Source organism: Cryptomeria japonica, chromosome 3 (genome assembly GCF_030272615.1).
Source record: "Cryptomeria japonica chromosome 3, Sugi_1.0, whole genome shotgun sequence".
Lineage (NCBI taxonomy): Eukaryota > Viridiplantae > Streptophyta > Pinopsida > Cupressales > Cupressaceae > Cryptomeria > Cryptomeria japonica.
Window position 1 is genome coordinate 791,289,714 of NC_081407.1, and position 18,301 is coordinate 791,308,014.

An 18,301-nucleotide genomic window follows, 5' to 3' on the forward strand; every position below is an offset into this window, starting at 1 on the left:
GTACAATTTCCACTCAAAATCTTTGAAATCTGATCATAGATTATGAAAGTAGATGAAAAAATATGCACTTTCAAACAAAATGGCACCTGAAAAAGAGGTCGTATGAGCTCAAACGAGGCCTTTGAAGTTGCAGAATTGAGGATTGGACAGGTACAGCTGAGAGAATCTAAAACTTTTGAAAAACTTGTGAACCAAAACCAAAAAATAGCCACACCACTACAAAGAGAACGAAAAATTAGCCCAAATAAAAAAAAAATGCACCCAAAAAGGAGCAAAATTGAGCAAGTTATGGGCATCCAAAGTTGACCCAAAAAACCAAACAACTCAACGGAGAGGGGTCTGAGAATTTCCAAAAAAAATGCTGACTAGGTGCTGACCGTGCGTTGCTGACTGGACAGAAGGTACGGATCCCAAAAACAATTTTCAAAAAAAAAAAGTTTTCAACTGGAAAATTATGTTTCAGATTTTTTTTTTGAAAAAAAACCGAAAATTCCATATCGTACTGCCCAAATTGGGCAGAAAATTTCCTCCACACCCAAAAATCGATTTTCATCAAAATAGGTTGAGTTTATACTCGATTTTTATGGAAACGACCTCCCAGACGTAATGGTGAGGTTGAAAATGCTCTAAGATGCCTCCAAAAAGCGTAGTTCCTCAAATATGAAAATAGAAGCCTTCCAAAATGTCTCCAAAAACCAATCAATGAAGCCCCAATGGCTCTGATACCATGTGAGATTTTGCCAAGATCAAGGGCACAATGAAAAGGATAAAAGAGAGACAAAAGAATGACAAGAACAAACTGTATTCTCATCAATATGCAAATGATCAACTGGATTCCCAAATACAGTCAATATAGGTCTGCTTAAATAGGCAAGGCCATATGGATGTACGGGCACACAATCATGACATGTGGCTCAATGAGAAACAAGGGTACGTAAGAAATACTAGGGGTAGGTAGGAGAAATAATATAATATTCCACAAGAGGTGGATGACCCACCGAATGTGGAGTGTAACAACAAAATAAGACCACAAAAAGTGGAATTTCTCCTACAAGCTATATCCCCATGTGCACACTTCCCCAAGTGTCTCAAATCCAAACTATGAAGAGATGCATTATCCTAAGTTAACTTAAGTAAAGTGTAATAATATTCATAATGAATATTAATTTACACCAACAATTTTGCTATGGCTTTGGCTACAACCTTATATGTTGTGTTAAGAAGTGTAATATAGGTTATTAACTTGGGATAGTATTAGTATTTTTACATTTCGATATGTCTAATTAGTCTCTAGTTAATTTTGGGTCTTAGAGAACCTTTTTCATAACTCGCCAAGTACATATCAAAGAAGTTCATTCAAATGTAGGGCTACAAGGTCTTAAGTTTTTTAGCTAAGAGCCCTTCTATTTCAACACTTTACTTATTGGGCATGACTTGCAAGACAATATCAAACTTTTGATAGGTAGGTTATACAGGAACTATTGTTGTAACTCCTTATCAACTTTGGTTGGAATGCATTTACCCACAACCGCTTCCATTAATTATTAAAGAGAATCACTCTTTGAATCATAAAAATGAACAATAAATTTCTTAAATACTTTCAACATCTAAGCATAATTGATTGTCCATATTTTTGATTGATCTAATGTGTTCTTTTTTATGCTTTTGTATAAGGAATTGCAAGAAAAAATTATAATTTTGTTTATTCTTTTCATCCAATTAAGATAGGTTTTGAGCTGAGCACCTTTACCTCTATACACTTCTAGTTTTCTTAGATTGTGTCTACAATTAGCACTAAGTTTTGAATGGTACTATCAATTGGGAAGACAACTACAAGTTTTCTAAACTTTCAGGCCAACCTTGAAGAGAATCTTCAACCCGCTTGCTTTTCCACACAAGATTATAGCCATATGAACAAAGGAAAAAAACACATGTAAGAGTTTGCTCCCATAAAAGTATCCAACTTTCATTAGGGCTTGGACAAGGTTGTTCATTCCAAATAGTGATGAAGGTTTCAACACAATTTTTGTAGAGATGAGAGTTGCTAATCTTGAAAGGAAGATAACTTGGTTCGGGTTGTTGACAATAAAGAAAACATGTGGTAAGGAGAGGGAAGAAACGATGACAAAAAGATCTAATTGAACAAGTCAACTATTGTTAGAAGGAAGTAGGGAATTAGCGAGGGTAAATATTGTATATGGTGAAAATGGATAACAATAACAACGACATTGAAAGGCTAAATGAATTCAACCACAAAACCCTAGCCTAACAACAACAAAGATCCACCATAACATATGAAGATTACCTAAGACAATGCAAATCAAATGAAATCACAAAGATTATACCATCACATGTCCAATAGGGTTTGGATCTCCATTCTTCCTATCTCCATTGATCTTGCTTGATATATTTGCTCTCAGATTTTATGTGCACAAGAGCTCAACAAAGAACAGAATGTGGTTGCAAGTAGGATCGTAGTGTAGTCAAGTGCATAAAATTCATCAGGGTTTGATAATGAAGGAAGTATCTCCTTATATAGAAGACACTATATGAAATGGAGGGATAAGATTGAGAGGTGTAAAAGGAGGTCGGCTATGATTAGAGGGTAGGTAAAAGAAATAATAAAATAATGAAAGGGGTAGGTAGTGTATGAATTAAGAGATGAATGACATGTGTCATAGGTAGAAAAGGTTAATGAATTAATTAAATAAATAAAGATTTATTTAATTAATAGAAGAAGTGGGATCAATTAAATAAATAAGATATTTATTTAATTTAGGAAAAGGATAATTTAAATAAATAAATGTATTTATTTAAATGAGAAATAAGGCTAGAAGAGGATAAATGAATTAATTAAATATTTAAGAATTTATTTAATTAATAGAAGAATTAAGCTTAGATAATTAAATAAATGACTGGACAATTTTGGGTGTCTACAAATATAAATGATATCGTTGACAATAGTTGAACCAAGAGAACTAATGAGCTAGGTGGAAGTCTTTAGAATCATGCACATCTAAAGAATTACTACCAATGACTAAATAGATATTGAGAATTGAACCAATATCAATTTAAAATATGTATTTTTTATATCAAATTGTTAAATCTAGAATTTAAATTTAAAAATAAAATTAAAATCAATACTAAAATCATATGTTAAAAACGTACACTCAAAATAACATAAAACAAAAATAAAAAATACACTTTTTTTCCACCCATCTCACCATACATATTTTTCACAATATAAACAAATTTATCATCACCCAAATTCCAAATAATTGATAGGAAACTTGAATGAAATGTGCTTATAACCACATGTAACAAACCCTATAATATTTTGTGTCAACGTAGTCCTTATCATGACCAACAAATGATAATAGTATAATCATTTTCATTTAATTGAAATCCCCTTCTAACTTTCTTTGCACTTCACTCAAAAATAATGTAAGAAAAAAACCCACTCCACTAAGTTATGTCCCCTCCAAACGTATTCAAAAATCAGGCTAAGGAATCGGAGGTATCTTCCCTCTAAAAATCCAAAAATAAAAAAACAAAATTCGAAGAGGTTGTGCACAAAAAATCTACAATAAAATATCTACCAACCAGATTTAATAACAGTATTGGAATCCGTCTACGTATAAACATCCACCAACCGAAGGCCAGGATTACGTTGTAACTTATTGAGATCCGTTGCATATTTTAATACATGATATTTGATGAATTAATTCCAGAATTAAGATGAGCGGGTAGAAAGATGTACATCATGGCGTTTTCTTCACCCCTTTCTGCCATTCTTCACTCTGCTGATCTGTACGCGGTGTCCTTCTTATCCAACGGTACGTGATGTTTTTCAATGTCTTGGTTTTTTTCAAAATTTGAGCTGTTTATGAGCTGTTCAATGCGAAATTTGAGAATTCATCGGCAAAGATATGAGGTTAAATTTGAACAGAAGTGGGATTCGGTTGATAAATCTTGCTTTAGGATGATTAGAATTGGGGAATGTTCTATTTTGGACGTTTTGCGAGGTTTTGCATTGCAGGATTTGCAGGCCGGCAGAATTGTAGGCGAAGGGTATAGTTTCGCCAATGGCTGTGTTTTTATTTTTTGGTTTCAGGGTTTTTTCCCATTTTCAAATCTTTTATCTTTTTTCCCTTTCTACGTATTGGGGTTTGAGATTTTTGGGCTTATTGATTGTGCGTGCATTGCCGTGGCAGAGGGCATGCGCTTAAATCTCTGCATATGCTGGCTCGCTAACCATGGAATCAAATCGCCATTGCCCTGAGTAAGGAAACCTTGTTGTTTTTTCTATTATTTACTTGGTTTCATTTATTTTTCTCTTCTAATTGCATTCGGTTTATGTATTTGCATTTTCTATCTTAACTATTGTTTTTTAGTTTTCAATTTTTGACTGACTTTTCGTAGTCTATTTATTTGTGCGGGTCTTCTGGAATCAACCGCCTAGTATTTCAATTATCTGATGCTTCGAGTCTCTCATTTTGATGCATAACATTAATCAAGATAAACCAGATTGCTAAATGTCTATTTCGTTTATTGTTTGTATTGAACGTTAAGGTATGCCACTTTCGTTGCATATTGCGCATATTTAGAAATGTTTATATTGATCTTGGTGCAAATGGTATTTGAACACCGGTGTCTGGTATGAAAACCCCATTGGTTCACCCCGCGAGCCAACCCTTTAACTAGAAGGTGAGGGAATAGATACTTTCAACCATTATGTGCCATGAAAGAGGAATTTTTTGCAGGTGAACACCCAAGTTTGGTTGGGAAGGTGGAATTCCTGGGTCGGTGTCGAATCTGGCCTGCCAGTTGTAACTCCCACCAACTAACCGGTTGATCGCAGTCCAGCAGGCTTTGTATGTTGCGTACGTTATTGCTTTGGATTTGAGCATATGCATTAGACAAGTAATCCTTGCTTTAGTATTCACTAGGTCAACAGAGACTTGGTTTTGTCAAAACCTACATGTAATACACTTCTTATCTCTTTAATATTTAAAATCTATTGGTTCCCTTTGGCATCTTTCCATTTCTAGCCCCTGGACTATACAGCCATTATGTGTTTATGTGTTTTGTCTGTCTGGGTACCATTAATTGCGTTGTGGTACCTGAAAATTATTTTTCTTGGTTAGATGTGGGTGAGCTTGTGTGCGTGACTGCCACCTTAACACAGCTGGGATTATTGGGCCAACACCAAATTTATCTGGAAGTTAGTAATTTTTCTTGTGAATTTTGGGTGAGATTGTGTTCCGCCTTTAACAAAGAAGGGTATGTTGATCCATATCCTTGAGAAATGTAAACACGGATGACACTCTATAAACCGTAGCTCTTACAGAATAATGTAACTGCATGTTTGCTCTTTCCTTGTGGGGAGGATGTGAAACTGGGTTACGTTCTATTAGTGTACCTCACTACTTGTATTCCATGATCCCATGGACTCTCTTGAAGTCATTTCTTAAACACAGTGCGATGTAATTTCGGACCACATTTGTAAGGTTTCTGAATGCATCACATTTGAATTTGTTGAATCATTGTTACGCCTGATCCACATTAAATGCCAGAGCTTAAGGTCATCTTATGGTGTCATAAAAATTTGAACTTGGGTCATCTTCTTACGGTTTTGTTTCATTATCATCATTCATAAATTATAATCCGTTGGACTCTGGAAGTTTTTTTAAAAGAATAATATTAAATATTTGATTTACAGAGTGATTACAGAAATAAAACTAGTATAGCCTTTGCAAACATAATGTTATAATTGTAACATGCTACAGTTTGAGAATGAGTGCAATTCCTAATTCAATCATTACTTTTGCATTCCTAAAAGTTGGAATCACATTTTAATTATTAAGGTGCCTCATGCACTGATGTCCTCACTCTTGAAGATCTGAATTTTTGCAATTTTAACAAATTCTCTTCTCTCATCGTTTCAATGATATTGCTACATTGTCATTGAAAAATTTGTATTAGTGGCATATGCATATATCCATTAGCTCAAATTTGAGGCTTCATGTGGCTTACCTGGCGTTTGTATTTTCTAAGTTTTGCATTCAATAAATTTTGTTTTTCAGTTCATATGCCTTGGACATGTATCAGACTTCTTGGTTTTGGTACATTGGGGGTTGTTTGGATAGGGAACCTCATTATCATTGAGATTTTAGAGCCTAACATTCTGTGCTACATATGCAGCTGGTTTGAGTATGCATTTGCCTCAAGTTAACATATATATGAAAACTGGTAAGAACAAAGAACTGTATGGTTTGTGCCTAAGTCACAAGGTTTGAATTCGAATTCGAATTCGACAGCCATGAAATTCGACAAGGGAAAAATTCGAAAAAAATTTCGGATAAAATTCGCCTTCTATAATTTTGTTTATTTTTAAATATATGTATACTTCTAATAAATTATCAGAATAGCGACCCTTGCTGGAGAAAATCCGAGGGCGACCCAGCAGTTGCAGACACCCATGACCCAATAGATGCAAAGCATATACAAAGAATACCCATGACCAGCTGAGTTGTGTTTAGAGGCGGATAGCAGTGCTTTATGGAGGAAATTTGATTAAATTCGATTTTTTTTTATAGAAGTTTGAAATTCGATTAAATTCGAACCTCATCCATGAAAATCGCTGTATCCTGTGACTTAGGTTTGCGCAGACACTTAAGTTATTGGCAATGTTTGTGATGTTATGATGCACTATTTTGTGTTTGAAATGATTTTTTGTTGGTTGGAAATGGTTTTTTGAATTTTGGAAATCCCATTAGAACTACACCTAGAGATTCAAAAACCTTTGGTCTAGTTTCATCCAAACAAGTGTGTTTTTTTTGACTCTCGAGGTACAAGGTTATCTTTCCCAATGTCCATGTTTTTTACTTTAAGGCAAAAAGTCTACGTGAATTACTACTTCTTTCCAAGCTAGAATTTACCAAGCTGGTTCCACCATACAAAAACCTGAATGTAAAGTTTGGAGAGTCTTCATTTTGACATACCAATAAGAGAGATTTAGTAGAACTTAGGAGATAAACAAAGGTCATATATTTTTTAGAGGTTGAAACTTTTAATTTTTAGAAATCTCATTGGACTGTATGAGTTTGTCTTTCTTATTGTCTGATACCATTTTAGTTTTCTCCAGATGGAAATTAACCTGAATTGCTAGCTCAATCTAGCCTAGGACTTTAATCCGTAAATTACTAGCTCACCCTGAACTTTACATGTCTGATAGTTTTCACTAGATGGAAGTTAAACTGAATGGCAATTCGACTCTAACCTAGGACTCTAAGCTCTATATTGCAAGTCCACCGTAAACTTTATATGCCTGAATATGTATGCACATCATTAGGCACACCAATAAAAGAGAGCTTATGCACATCATTAGACACCGATAAAAGAGAGCTTTAGCTAAGAGTAGAAGAAGATAGACACAATAGAGGAATGTGTTAGTATATTGTAAATTCAGAAACCCATTGAGTCACAAATTCTAGGGAGATGGTTTGACCTTTATTGCCATGAGTTGAATAATAAGGTCTTTGTATCAAGCTTGGTATTTTAACATGCATGTGGCAATCAAAGTGGTTGAGTTCAAACTGGATGTCGGCAAAAAAGCTCCATGGATGAAGTTTGTAGCTTCTGTGAAAGATTGTTAAAAACTTAATGGGTGATCAAACATATAGGTGGAATTTTCTAATATGGTGCTTTAAAGAAGCTATACAAGAGTAATGAATAATTTGTTACTTGAAAAAGTATAAGGGTCATGTGGAATGTTCATGATCATTTTATGAGCTTGCCTTATTTTTCAAAAAATATAAGGCGGGCTTAATTTGATTTGATTTTTTGAAGTAGGAGGGAAGGTGATTATTTACCAACTTATGCCACTAGTCATATATGGTGCCAATTTGTTGTTGGACAAGTTTATTTCATCAAAGTGTGATAAGGAGGAGATTTCCCTATTATTATGTGTAAACTTAATTCCTTTGAATGTATCATGCCTACATTTTGTAATGCTATGATAAACCCATCGTTTAGGTTGGAAAAGGTTTTAAAGCATCTCAATTATTTCTCACTATTTTATTTATGGCTATACTTTTTTGGAGACTTCACAACATCTCTTTTTTTCGTATGGTGAATTTTCTATATTCAATAGCTGGTTCTTGCTATCATTTCTTGCTCATGTTATTTAATCATTCTAGGTAGATGATCCTAAATGAAGAGGAGTTTCAAGGGGAAAACTTTGCAATATCTTAAGAAATAAGGGGCATACCGCACTCTGATCCTTGTGCTGATTTTTTTGTTGTTCATCTTCAGTAGTTGAATGGTGGTCAACCAGACAATCACAAACTGCATTAAACTTCTAGATTAGTCAGGCTTTTTGACTTGTGACTACATTTAGGATTGCGAGCTGACTATCGTTGTATCTTTGATTTTTCTTGTAAAATTTGTAACCATAAATTTTTAACACGAGAATTTCAACTGAAAAATTTATTGGTATCTCAAGAAATAATCGTCAGACTGTTCTCTCATCTTGATGTGAAAATGTTTTTACCTTCCGTGGTTGAATGAGGATCAAACAAAGAGTTTCAAATTGGTTTAACTTCTAGAATTCTTTATCAGAAGGACTTCTTACTTCATTGACCAGAGATGGGATTGGGAGCAGCATTAGCACTTACTGTGAGCAACATCATTGATTTTCTTTTTTCTTCTAATATCTGGTTATTTTTTAAAGAAGAAATAGAGAACTTAATTGTTTAGGTTTGCATTGGAACATGCTCAACCAAAGGAGGAAAGCCTTGTTATATTGGAGGGACCTTATATTACTTTTAAAAAGGTTTACAAGGATCCTCAGCTTATTTTTAAATAACAATAGACATCAAAACCTTCGATCCAAGCAGCTTAACAGCACCTGTGAATTTTTCTGTTAACTTCTTCTCAAAAAAGAAGAGGTGATTGATTGGTTTGGTTGTCACTGGGGACACATTTAACTAAAAGGGGAAATCTTGACCAGAAATCATTCAGTCTGGTATTAATTAAATATGGAAGTAATAAACATGCCCAACACATGATTTTTCTTGTAAAAGTTCACCATCTTCCAAAAAAGTGTTAAACTTAAGAGAATTTTAAAGGGGGCACTCAGGAGAATAAATCATCTTTACTGTTAGACACCATTACATGGACAACCAAAGGGTCAGTGGGAAATAGAGGGTTGGTTCTTTAGGTTTGGGTGGGCAACATGTTTAATTAAAAGGGGGAGTTCATCAGAAATGATTATAGGGGCTTTACAGTAGTAATGTGTTGCGACCGCTAAATCGATCTTAATTTAGCTGCTATTTAATTCAATAGTTACCTATTTAGCATTAATGGAGTAGTAATGTGTTCGTCAGAAATTATTATAGGGGCTTTGCAGTAGTAATGTGTTGTGACTGCTAAATTGATCTTAATGGAGCCGCTCTTTAATTCAATATTTACCTGCTTAGCATTAATGTACTCTTTATTAAAAACATGATCAAATTTCGGACCCTTCCTCACCTCTTAAATTTTTTGCAAAAGTGCAGGCAAAACTTTGCACACTGTAGGTTTTAAACCTTTGATCACCTTTTTTCCAAAGGGTCACAGAGTTTATCTATGTAACGATTTTCATGACACCAGAACCAATTTCTGAAGATAGCGAAAGTCCACATTCAACAATGTTTTAAGGAATCCACAAAATGTCACTACCAAAGTGCTTGAGAGTAGTCAATGTTAAGGTTCTTGTACAAAACAAGTTGATTTATATGATATTCATATCAGCTTTTATATTGTCAAGTCTTTTGTTGCATTAACATTTTCATTCAGTAGGTTGTCTTAAACTCCGTAACTGTTTGTTGCAACCTTTTTTTAATTAATTCTATGCAATTCTTTCATGCATTATTTTCTTTTATTGACATTGAAAGTGGTGGAGACTTTAGATGGTAGGAAGGTCCTTGGAGAGTTAGGGGGCTATAAGAAAGATGAAAGGCTCATTTATGAAATGAGCAATTAAATGATAAAACTTATTTATATTGAATGGATGGATGGAAGGTCATTTGCCCATAGCACATCCTATTAACCTGCGGACATGCATTTTTTTCTGTTTAATATTGGTAGATAACTTTTTCTCCACGAATTGGCTACATTGAACAATCGTTAAAATTTTGTCATTCTAGTTTTTTTGAAAAAGAACCACATTCATATAAAACATGATATATACTTTTGAGTGTAGTGGAATTCATCGTAGACACATGCGAATGCACACATGTACACACACAAATGTATGTTCACACACAACATGTGTGCATATATTCCTAAAGGTTGGATGTAGAGGATCTGGTCCAAGGATACTGTATGTGAGGGCGTTAAAGTGAAGAGCATGCTAGAAAGGATAGATGATATCAATTGATAGAAGTAAATTAGAAATTATGAGGTTAGTGTCTTTGTAGAAAGATGATGTACATAGTAACATAAGGTTTATGGTTGCGGCATAGGTATGGTTTTATGGCAAATTATGGTTGCAGGTGTCATGTGCCCATTAGATTACTTTTTGAGAACAGGGGAACTTTACACTTAATTTACATAAATTGGTTAACGTTTTCGACTTTTCAACGAAGCTTGGTGGTAAAAAAAGCCTTGCCAATCATCATTTGTAATACCTTCTTTAATAATAATTTATAATAATGCAAGCTTTTGGTTTAAACTGTGTATGTTTTTTAGTCAATGTTTCAGATCAAAGTTGGTGATCCATCATCAGGAAGAGGAATATGTGGTATAGGATTGCAGATCATACATTCTTCCTGATGATGGATCACCGACTTTGATCTGAAACATTGACTAAAAAACATACACGGTTTAAACCAAAAGCTTGCATTATAACTTATGGACTGTCAAAAACTTATACCAATAATTTATTTATATGATCTGCACTCCAATTCCACATATTCCCTGCACTCCAATTCCACATATTGCTCTTCCTAATGATGGATCACTGAGTGTGATCAGAAATGTTGACTGAAAAATATACACTGTTTAAACCAAAAGCTTGCATTATTACCTCACGGACTGTGGAAAACTCGTATCAATAATTTATAAGCAAAGAATAATTATGAGGAATGACCAAATAATAATATTATAAAACCACCACCCTTGGCTTTGAGTTGGACATATAATTTATGCTATGCAACTCTCTTAACGAAATTTGAAACAAAGCAAATTTTAGTAGAGATCTTTCTTTGCATGAAAATTGACTTTATGCACATAAAGCGAGAATATCTGAAGCAAGATGGATGATACAGAGAAACAGGCTGTCTCACACAGAGGACATCTTGATCTTATACAAACAACAAAATGTGAACCAGAGCTCTATTAGATACATCATACAATGTTAAAAGGCACCTTCCATTTTGTTATTGTAGATATTTTGGAGGTGATTTTTATTCATCGATTTTTGAAAAATGTTCCCATTTTAGTTTTTCATATCTTTATTTATCATCTACAATCTTTTCTTAATGTAGCCTGTGGTTGGTTTTTGGTTGATGTTTGTGTTTTCAAGTTTACCTAAATGCACAGTTTCACTATTAGTTCATGTGACAACTCAAATGTCTTCAATCTGTGTCATACTTTTGGTAAGGTAAATAGTACCTGTTAAATATAGGTAGGTGTACCTGGTAAATATAGGTAGGTGAACTGGTTTATTTGATGTTTTTGATCTACCTTTTTGGTTCTATATCCTATATTCTACTTCATGGAATGACAGCGTGCTGGTTTATGTGCCTTGCAGGTATGGACAGTTTAGGCATGGTAGCTTGCCGGCCAGGGTTTTTGGCTGTATGAGATTTTGACTGCTCTTTGATGGACTTTTCGGTAAAATTCATCATTCTTATCGTTGGCCTAGACAGGATTCTAAAGACCTTGGAGATATCTGTTGTGAGGTTGTAGGTACAACGGTATTTGCTGTCTGAGAGTGGTAATGGCATCAGGCAATATCCATTGTGCAGACATGCATGAAGTGCCAGAAGTTATTGATGCAACTCCTCCAAATCCTGTAGAGCATGATGTAGGTGAAGTGAAAAGCTCCATCCGTCTTACAGTCAAATCTAACATCACTGCTGCAAGTAGTGTCCATGAACTACTGGAATGCCCAGTATGCACTAATTCTATGTATCCTCCCATTCTCCAGGTTTGACAAACACTAAACCTTGTTGAATTTTGTGACTCTTTCCTATTTGTTTTGATTAGGAAAAAAATTTCTTTACCAAATTTATAATTTTTTTATTGAATGAATGTTCGTATGTCTGATGAAAATTGTGATTTATCACGTGTCATATGGAATTATAAGCAAAATAGAGATTTTTTTGTCACTCTGGATTGCTCCAGTTCATAATTAGAACTAGGTAGAGTCTAAAATGATTGACTTGATCTTAAACAACTCTATAAACTGCAGTAGTATGCAGTAGTATTAATTACTATGTTTTATTATTTTATATGCCCGGCATCCTCTGAAAGCATTTTCTCTACTTGACCACATCCATGCTTTAAAAGGATGAATTGTAGTTTTTCTAGACACTGAAATTGACAAAACTGGTGTGGTAGCCAATACTGTAGATTCAGACCTCATATTCATAGGATGTTGCATGCTCATTGGCATTTGAGCCTAGATCCCCTTCTGGGTACAAGATTTGGCTTCTGTGCTTGTCATGAACAAAACAAGGCAGAAATGGAATCTTGTTGAGTATATTGAAGAGTTCCCTTTCACAAGCAGTTTGATAAACGAATAACGAAGAATAATATGTTGATGTCCTATGCGGAATCTGGGACAGCTTTCATTCATATCTCGATGTTTGATTCTTAATAGCGTGCCAACCTGCTAATTATAACATTGGTGGTTTACAATTTTACAAATGGAACAATAAGCATGTCTATTTGGTAGATATTTAGTCACTCAACAGTTTTTTTAAACAGAACTGTCATTTGTGTATGGGGAGTGGTGAGTGAATGTAGCTGTGCTGTTAATTTTTCTTTCATTTGCTCTGATTACATGCCTACAGGAATAGAGTGCCAACCTTATGAGTGTTTTGTTCCAACTTGGTCTTTTGAAGCTCTTATACATGGTGATGGTATCATTTTTCAAATGATTTTGACAAATGTTCAGTACAAAACCAGAGACAGGACGTCATTGCCAGTTTTTTGATTTCCGATATTGTGCCAACCTGCTAAACGATAATTTTGGTGACTTGCATATAGCTGAAAGCTTGCAGTTTACAGATGGCTAAAAAGGCATATGTTTGTTTAGGTAGCCAAAATCATTTTATATATAGGCACCAAACAAAAGTTATAAACAAAACATTGGCATATCTGTAATCTGTATGAGTCATGGCAAGAATTTAGACATTTCTTTCATTTGCTCTTGGTATGCGTATAGTAGAATCAATGTCTTGATCCCTTATGGGCGGGTTTGGTTGTCGATTTCTATGAGATATCCACTTCCATTGTGGATTCAACTGGTGATAACTGTTTCTATTTGTAGTTTTTCTATGAGATAAATACTTTCATTGTGAATTCAACTGGTGATAACCTTCTCTATTTGTTTGTGAAAGTATGCTCAGTCAGAAATATTCTTATGAATTTTTGTTCCACCTTTGTCAGATGTATTATCACTTTCTTATCTGTGGTATCCTTCTGTCGAGTTAGTACATCTGTCTTTTCCACCATACATTTATTGAAATAGGTATTATCACTTTCTTATCTGTGGTATCCTTCTGATGAGTTAGCACATCTGTCTTTTCCACCATACTTTATTGAAATAGGTAGTGTTTAAAGTTTTTATTGCTTTAAATTTATGCGGAGTTTAGATTTGTTTGTCATTTTTCTTTTGTATTTTGGCTGGCACCGGACATCTGGGTCTTCTCATTTATCAGTATCACTGAATTGAGTGCTAACTGTATTCTGCCTTATTCATGACACTTAATAGTTGAACATCAGATTTTGCAACCTTATAACATATGATAAAAATAAGCCCACAGTTTCTGCCAGAAGCATTCTTACTCATTTTCATGGACTGGAAATCTCATGTTGATTAATCATTAATATGCCTTATGCATTTACTACTCCAAAGTCCAATTACTTCTATACCTTTGACCATACACTTCTGGAACTGGCAGTGCCTGTTTCATGGTCTTTGCTTTGCCAGTACATTGATGCTGTGCAAACTAAAAAAATATGATCAACCTAGTATCCCATTCAAGAGCAACAACATTTTAAAAGAATTTAAGCAAACTATTAACTGCTCTTCACTTGTTGCACTAGGTGATATTTGTTTAGTGTTTACCTTATTGGCAGTAAGATAAGGTTCCAGTATATGTTTTCATTATTGGCGCTAAGGTAAAGCTCTAGAGAGAACCTTGGAAAATAATTCTTGTTTTCACCTCCAACCTTGGATTGCACATGGTCCTATGAATGAATGCATACATGCACCCTGTAGATTGATTAAAGAGTAACTCTACTGCTATCCAAATAATGCCATAAAGCAAGAAATACAGTAATACCTTTCTGTAGGATGTTTAAATTTTTTTTATGAAGTGTTACTGGATGCAGGAAGAACATTCCTAGATATCTGCTCCATATGGATAAAACTTAAGTCACAAGGTTCGAATTCGAATTTGATTTCAACAGCCATGAAATTCGGATGAAATTCAACAAGGGAAAAATTCGAAAAAAAAAATGCGGATAAAATTTGCCTTGCATAATATTGTTTATTTTTAAATATATGCATACTTCTAATAAATTATCAAAATAGCCCTCAAGTCTCACACTGCTATCAAAATAGCCTCAAGTCTCATACTGCTATATGTATACGGCGACCTTTGCAACCACGGAAGTGAATACCCGTGACCCAGTAGGTACAAAGCATATACAAAGACTACCTGTGACCAGCTGAGTTGTGTGTTTAGAGGCAGATAGCAGCGCTTTACAGAGAAAATCCGCCAAAAATCTTCAAAAAAACCCTAAACGCTTTTCAGAAACCCTAGAAAAATGCTTTTTAAAATTTTAACTTTAATAAGAAAAAATGATGTCCTGGCCAGACGAATTTATGGCTGAATTTGAACGAATTTTTAATAAAAGTTTGAAATTCGATTAAATTTGAACTCCATCCATGAAATTCGCTGTATTCTGTGACTTAGGATAAAACAGTCGTAGAGCAGCAGTAATGACATTTTATCAAGTTGATAGTTATACTGTGCTATCTTTAGTATTATTCACAATTGCCAGATGTCCCACATAGTCAGCCTCTCCTGCGTCCTTCCCAGATACAGATACTATACAGCCCATATACCGCATTCAGATGTATCTGAACACAGGGTGGTCTGTATCAGGTGTGCATAGATGCACTAGCAATCAGCCCCAATACATGTCAGGTACAGATACCATACAGCCCATATACAACATTCAGATGTATCTGAACAAGCAATCACATGTGGGTTGCATCAGCATCAGATATGCATGAATGCACTACCAAGTCCCACCTAATCTCTATCCAGTTTTAGGTTTTGTGTTTTTTTTCTTTCCAAAAACTGCAAAAAAACATAGAACTTTGAAAAAAAGATGTTCTAAGCATGTGTGTACACTCACAGATTACAAATTATATAACATATTAGTGGATATATATATATTTTTAATTTATAATAGATCATTCTCTTTGTATTAATATTTATTTTATTTTATTTTGTGATTTACATTTATATATTATTGTTGACATATGCTATTTATGATTTTATTTCTCATATTTTAAGTCCGAGGTAGTTTTTAAGGTCAGTGTTAATCAAGACACCAATTAGTCTCGTTTACCCTTTTTTTTTTGTGATTTACATTTATATATTATTGTTGACATATTCTATTTATAATTTTATTCCCTATATTTGATTTATATGTTTTTGATAGTTTTAAGACCTAGGTAGTTTTTAAGTTCACTTTCAATCAAGAAATCGATTTGGTCTCATTTACCTTTAACGTTTTAAGGAGGGTCAAATTACTTCACACACGGGCTTGAACCTGTGCCTTCTATGGAATACATAAGCCTTTACCTAAGGTTCCTCTTATGATGTGTGCACATATTTGGATTACGCTCTATGCTTTTGATGTGTGTTTAAAAACCACTTAAAAGACTGTATTGAACCATATCCTATCAGAAGGTCTAGATGATATGCTGTATCTATACCCAGATATCAAATCTATTTCTGTGCAAAACAGAGATTATGGATTTTTTTTTTTTGAGGGGCCAGTAAATGCTTTTGACCCAGAGCTATGAACCAGTGAGATTGCAAATGAAGGACCTCATTGCCAACATAAACACTCAAGAATAACACTCCAATGAGCTATGAACTTTGGTGGCATTGACCCAGAGCAATGAACCAGTGAGGTTGCAAATGAGGGACCTCATTGCCAACATAAACACTCAACAATAACACTCCATTGGGGTTTGAACCTTGGTGGCAAGAACAACAAGACATTTAAATCATCACACTATGCCAATACCGCCAGCTAGATTATTGGGTACTTGGGGAGCTTCAGTGTTGTGCAATTGAATTTTTTTCTTTTGGATCTTCAATAATTTACCTGTATATTTTTCTGGAAATTTGGAATTTTTGAGATTTCGTCTTTCATTTGATGCTCTGGCCATGCTATTTAATCTCTACAGTCCTTTCATCGATTGACTTTGTTATTTGGAAAATTCATTTGATGCTCTGGCCATGCTATTTAATCTCTACAGTCCTTTCATCAATTGACTTTGTTATTTGGAAAATCATGAATTGATGTGGACTTGAATTTGCACTGTGGTTATGGTTGCAGTGTCCGAATGGTCATACACTATGTTCTCAATGTAAATCCAGAGTTCACAACCGTTGCCCTACATGCAGACATGATCTTGGTAACATCAGATGCTTGGCCTTGGAAAAGGTAGCGGCTTCCCTTGAACTTCCTTGCAAGTACCAGAGGCATGGTTGCCAGGAAATATTTCCTTACTACAGTAAAGAAAGCCATGAGGGCCGTTGTATTTTCAGGCCATACAATTGTCCATATGCTGGTTCTGAGTGTACTGTAACTGGCGACATTCCTTTTCTTGTAGCTCATTTAAGAGATGATCATAAAGTGGATATGCATTGTGGTTGCACTTTCAACCATCGATACGTGAAGTCAAATCCCCATGAGGTTGAGAATGCTACGTGGATGTTAACTGTGAGTCCTAATCTCAATTCAAACCGATTTTTACGTGCAGAAGATGTTTTATATTCTTGTTCTTATCTTTTTATGATACCCTTATCTGCAGGTATTCAATTGTTTTGGGCAGTTCTTTTGCTTACATTTTGAAGCATTTCAGTTGGGAATGGCACCTGTATACATAGCTTTCTTGCGATTTATGGGAGATGATAATGATGCGAAGTGTTTTAGCTACAGCCTTGAGGTTGGAGCAAATGGTCGGAAATTACTGTGGCAAGGAGTGCCACGAAGCATTAGAGATAGCCACAGGAAGGTGCGTGATAGTCATGATGGACTGATCATCCAAAGAAACATGGCACTGTTTTTTTCTGGTGGTGAAAGGAAAGAATTGAAACTGAGAGTAACTGGACGTATTTGGAAGGAGCAATAATTAGCTTGGCATTTGATGGTTAATGTCGTGTGATTTTTCTGCTGCTTAAAGCTCTTCAATTTCATTTGAAGGGCAAAGATCTGATATATAAGCCATCCTTATCTTCAATTACCTCTGCAGAAGCTTCAGAATTATTTTCAATTAGAACACTGTAGCGCATCCTCTGAAATGATTACGGAAAGCCATAGCTGATGAATACATAACCTGCAAAGGATACGCCCTTTGATATCTTGACATTCCTAAGAAATGAAGTATTTGCTAAATGTGGAGCTTCGTTGTAAATCTATCTGCTGTTCATCTTTGATGAAAACTATTCATCAAAACTACAATTACTGATGCTTTATTAGCTTAAATTATTGAAATATCATTTTGTGCCTATGATTGAACTGACTGCAATTGCTGCAGTTTTTGCATTGTTCAGTTTGTGAAAGTTGCTCTTGATATTCAGAGGTTTCAACCTGGATTAAGTTAAAGCTGACCCCACTTAATGCTGGCTATCTTTATTCCACAGTTTCTAATCTTTCCCTCGTAACAAATGGCTTAAAAATTCTGCTATGTGGGTTGTCTTTACATTCCTTGATTGCAGTACTAATTCATATTAGAATTAGTAAGAAATATCAGAAATAGCAAATATGCAAT

At 34.7% G+C, this 18,301-nt stretch overlaps 1 protein-coding gene across 4 annotated transcripts; it reads left to right on the plus strand.

Moving 5' to 3' along the window:
• Positions 1-3,609: 3,609 nt before the first annotated feature.
• On the plus strand, positions 3,610-18,038 carry LOC131069593 (E3 ubiquitin-protein ligase DIS1). Of its 4 annotated transcripts, XM_058005101.2 has the most exons (6): positions 3,627-3,836; positions 3,982-4,071; positions 4,215-4,282; positions 11,798-12,196; positions 16,864-17,250; positions 17,342-18,038. In XM_058005101.2, the coding sequence occupies exons 4-6, from the start codon at positions 11,987-11,989 to the stop codon at positions 17,660-17,662; spliced, it is 918 nt and encodes a 305-aa protein (XP_057861084.1). In that variant the 5' UTR covers positions 3,627-3,836; positions 3,982-4,071; positions 4,215-4,282; positions 11,798-11,986; the 3' UTR covers positions 17,663-18,038. The 4 variants fall into 4 exon arrangements, with proteins under 4 accessions (XP_057861082.1, XP_057861084.1, XP_057861081.1 ...); XM_058005098.2 differs by lacking the exon at positions 3,982-4,071; XM_058005099.1 differs by lacking the exons at positions 3,982-4,071; positions 4,215-4,282 and having other exon boundaries at positions 3,610-3,836.
• Positions 18,039-18,301: the final 263 nt, after the last annotated feature.

What these genes read in the sequence shown, in the direction of transcription:
- LOC131069593 (XM_058005099.1), top strand. Translation starts at nt 11,987, where the DNA reads ATGGCATCAGGCAATATCCATTGTGCAGACATGCATGAAGTGCCAGAA. An exon ending in TGTATCCTCCCATTCTCCAG is followed by an intron (nt 12,197 to 16,863) that starts GTTTGACAAACA and finishes TTATGGTTGCAG; the next exon opens with TGTCCGAATGGTCATACACT. An exon ending in ATGCTACGTGGATGTTAACT is followed by an intron (nt 17,251 to 17,341) that starts GTGAGTCCTAAT and finishes CCTTATCTGCAG; the next exon opens with GTATTCAATTGTTTTGGGCA.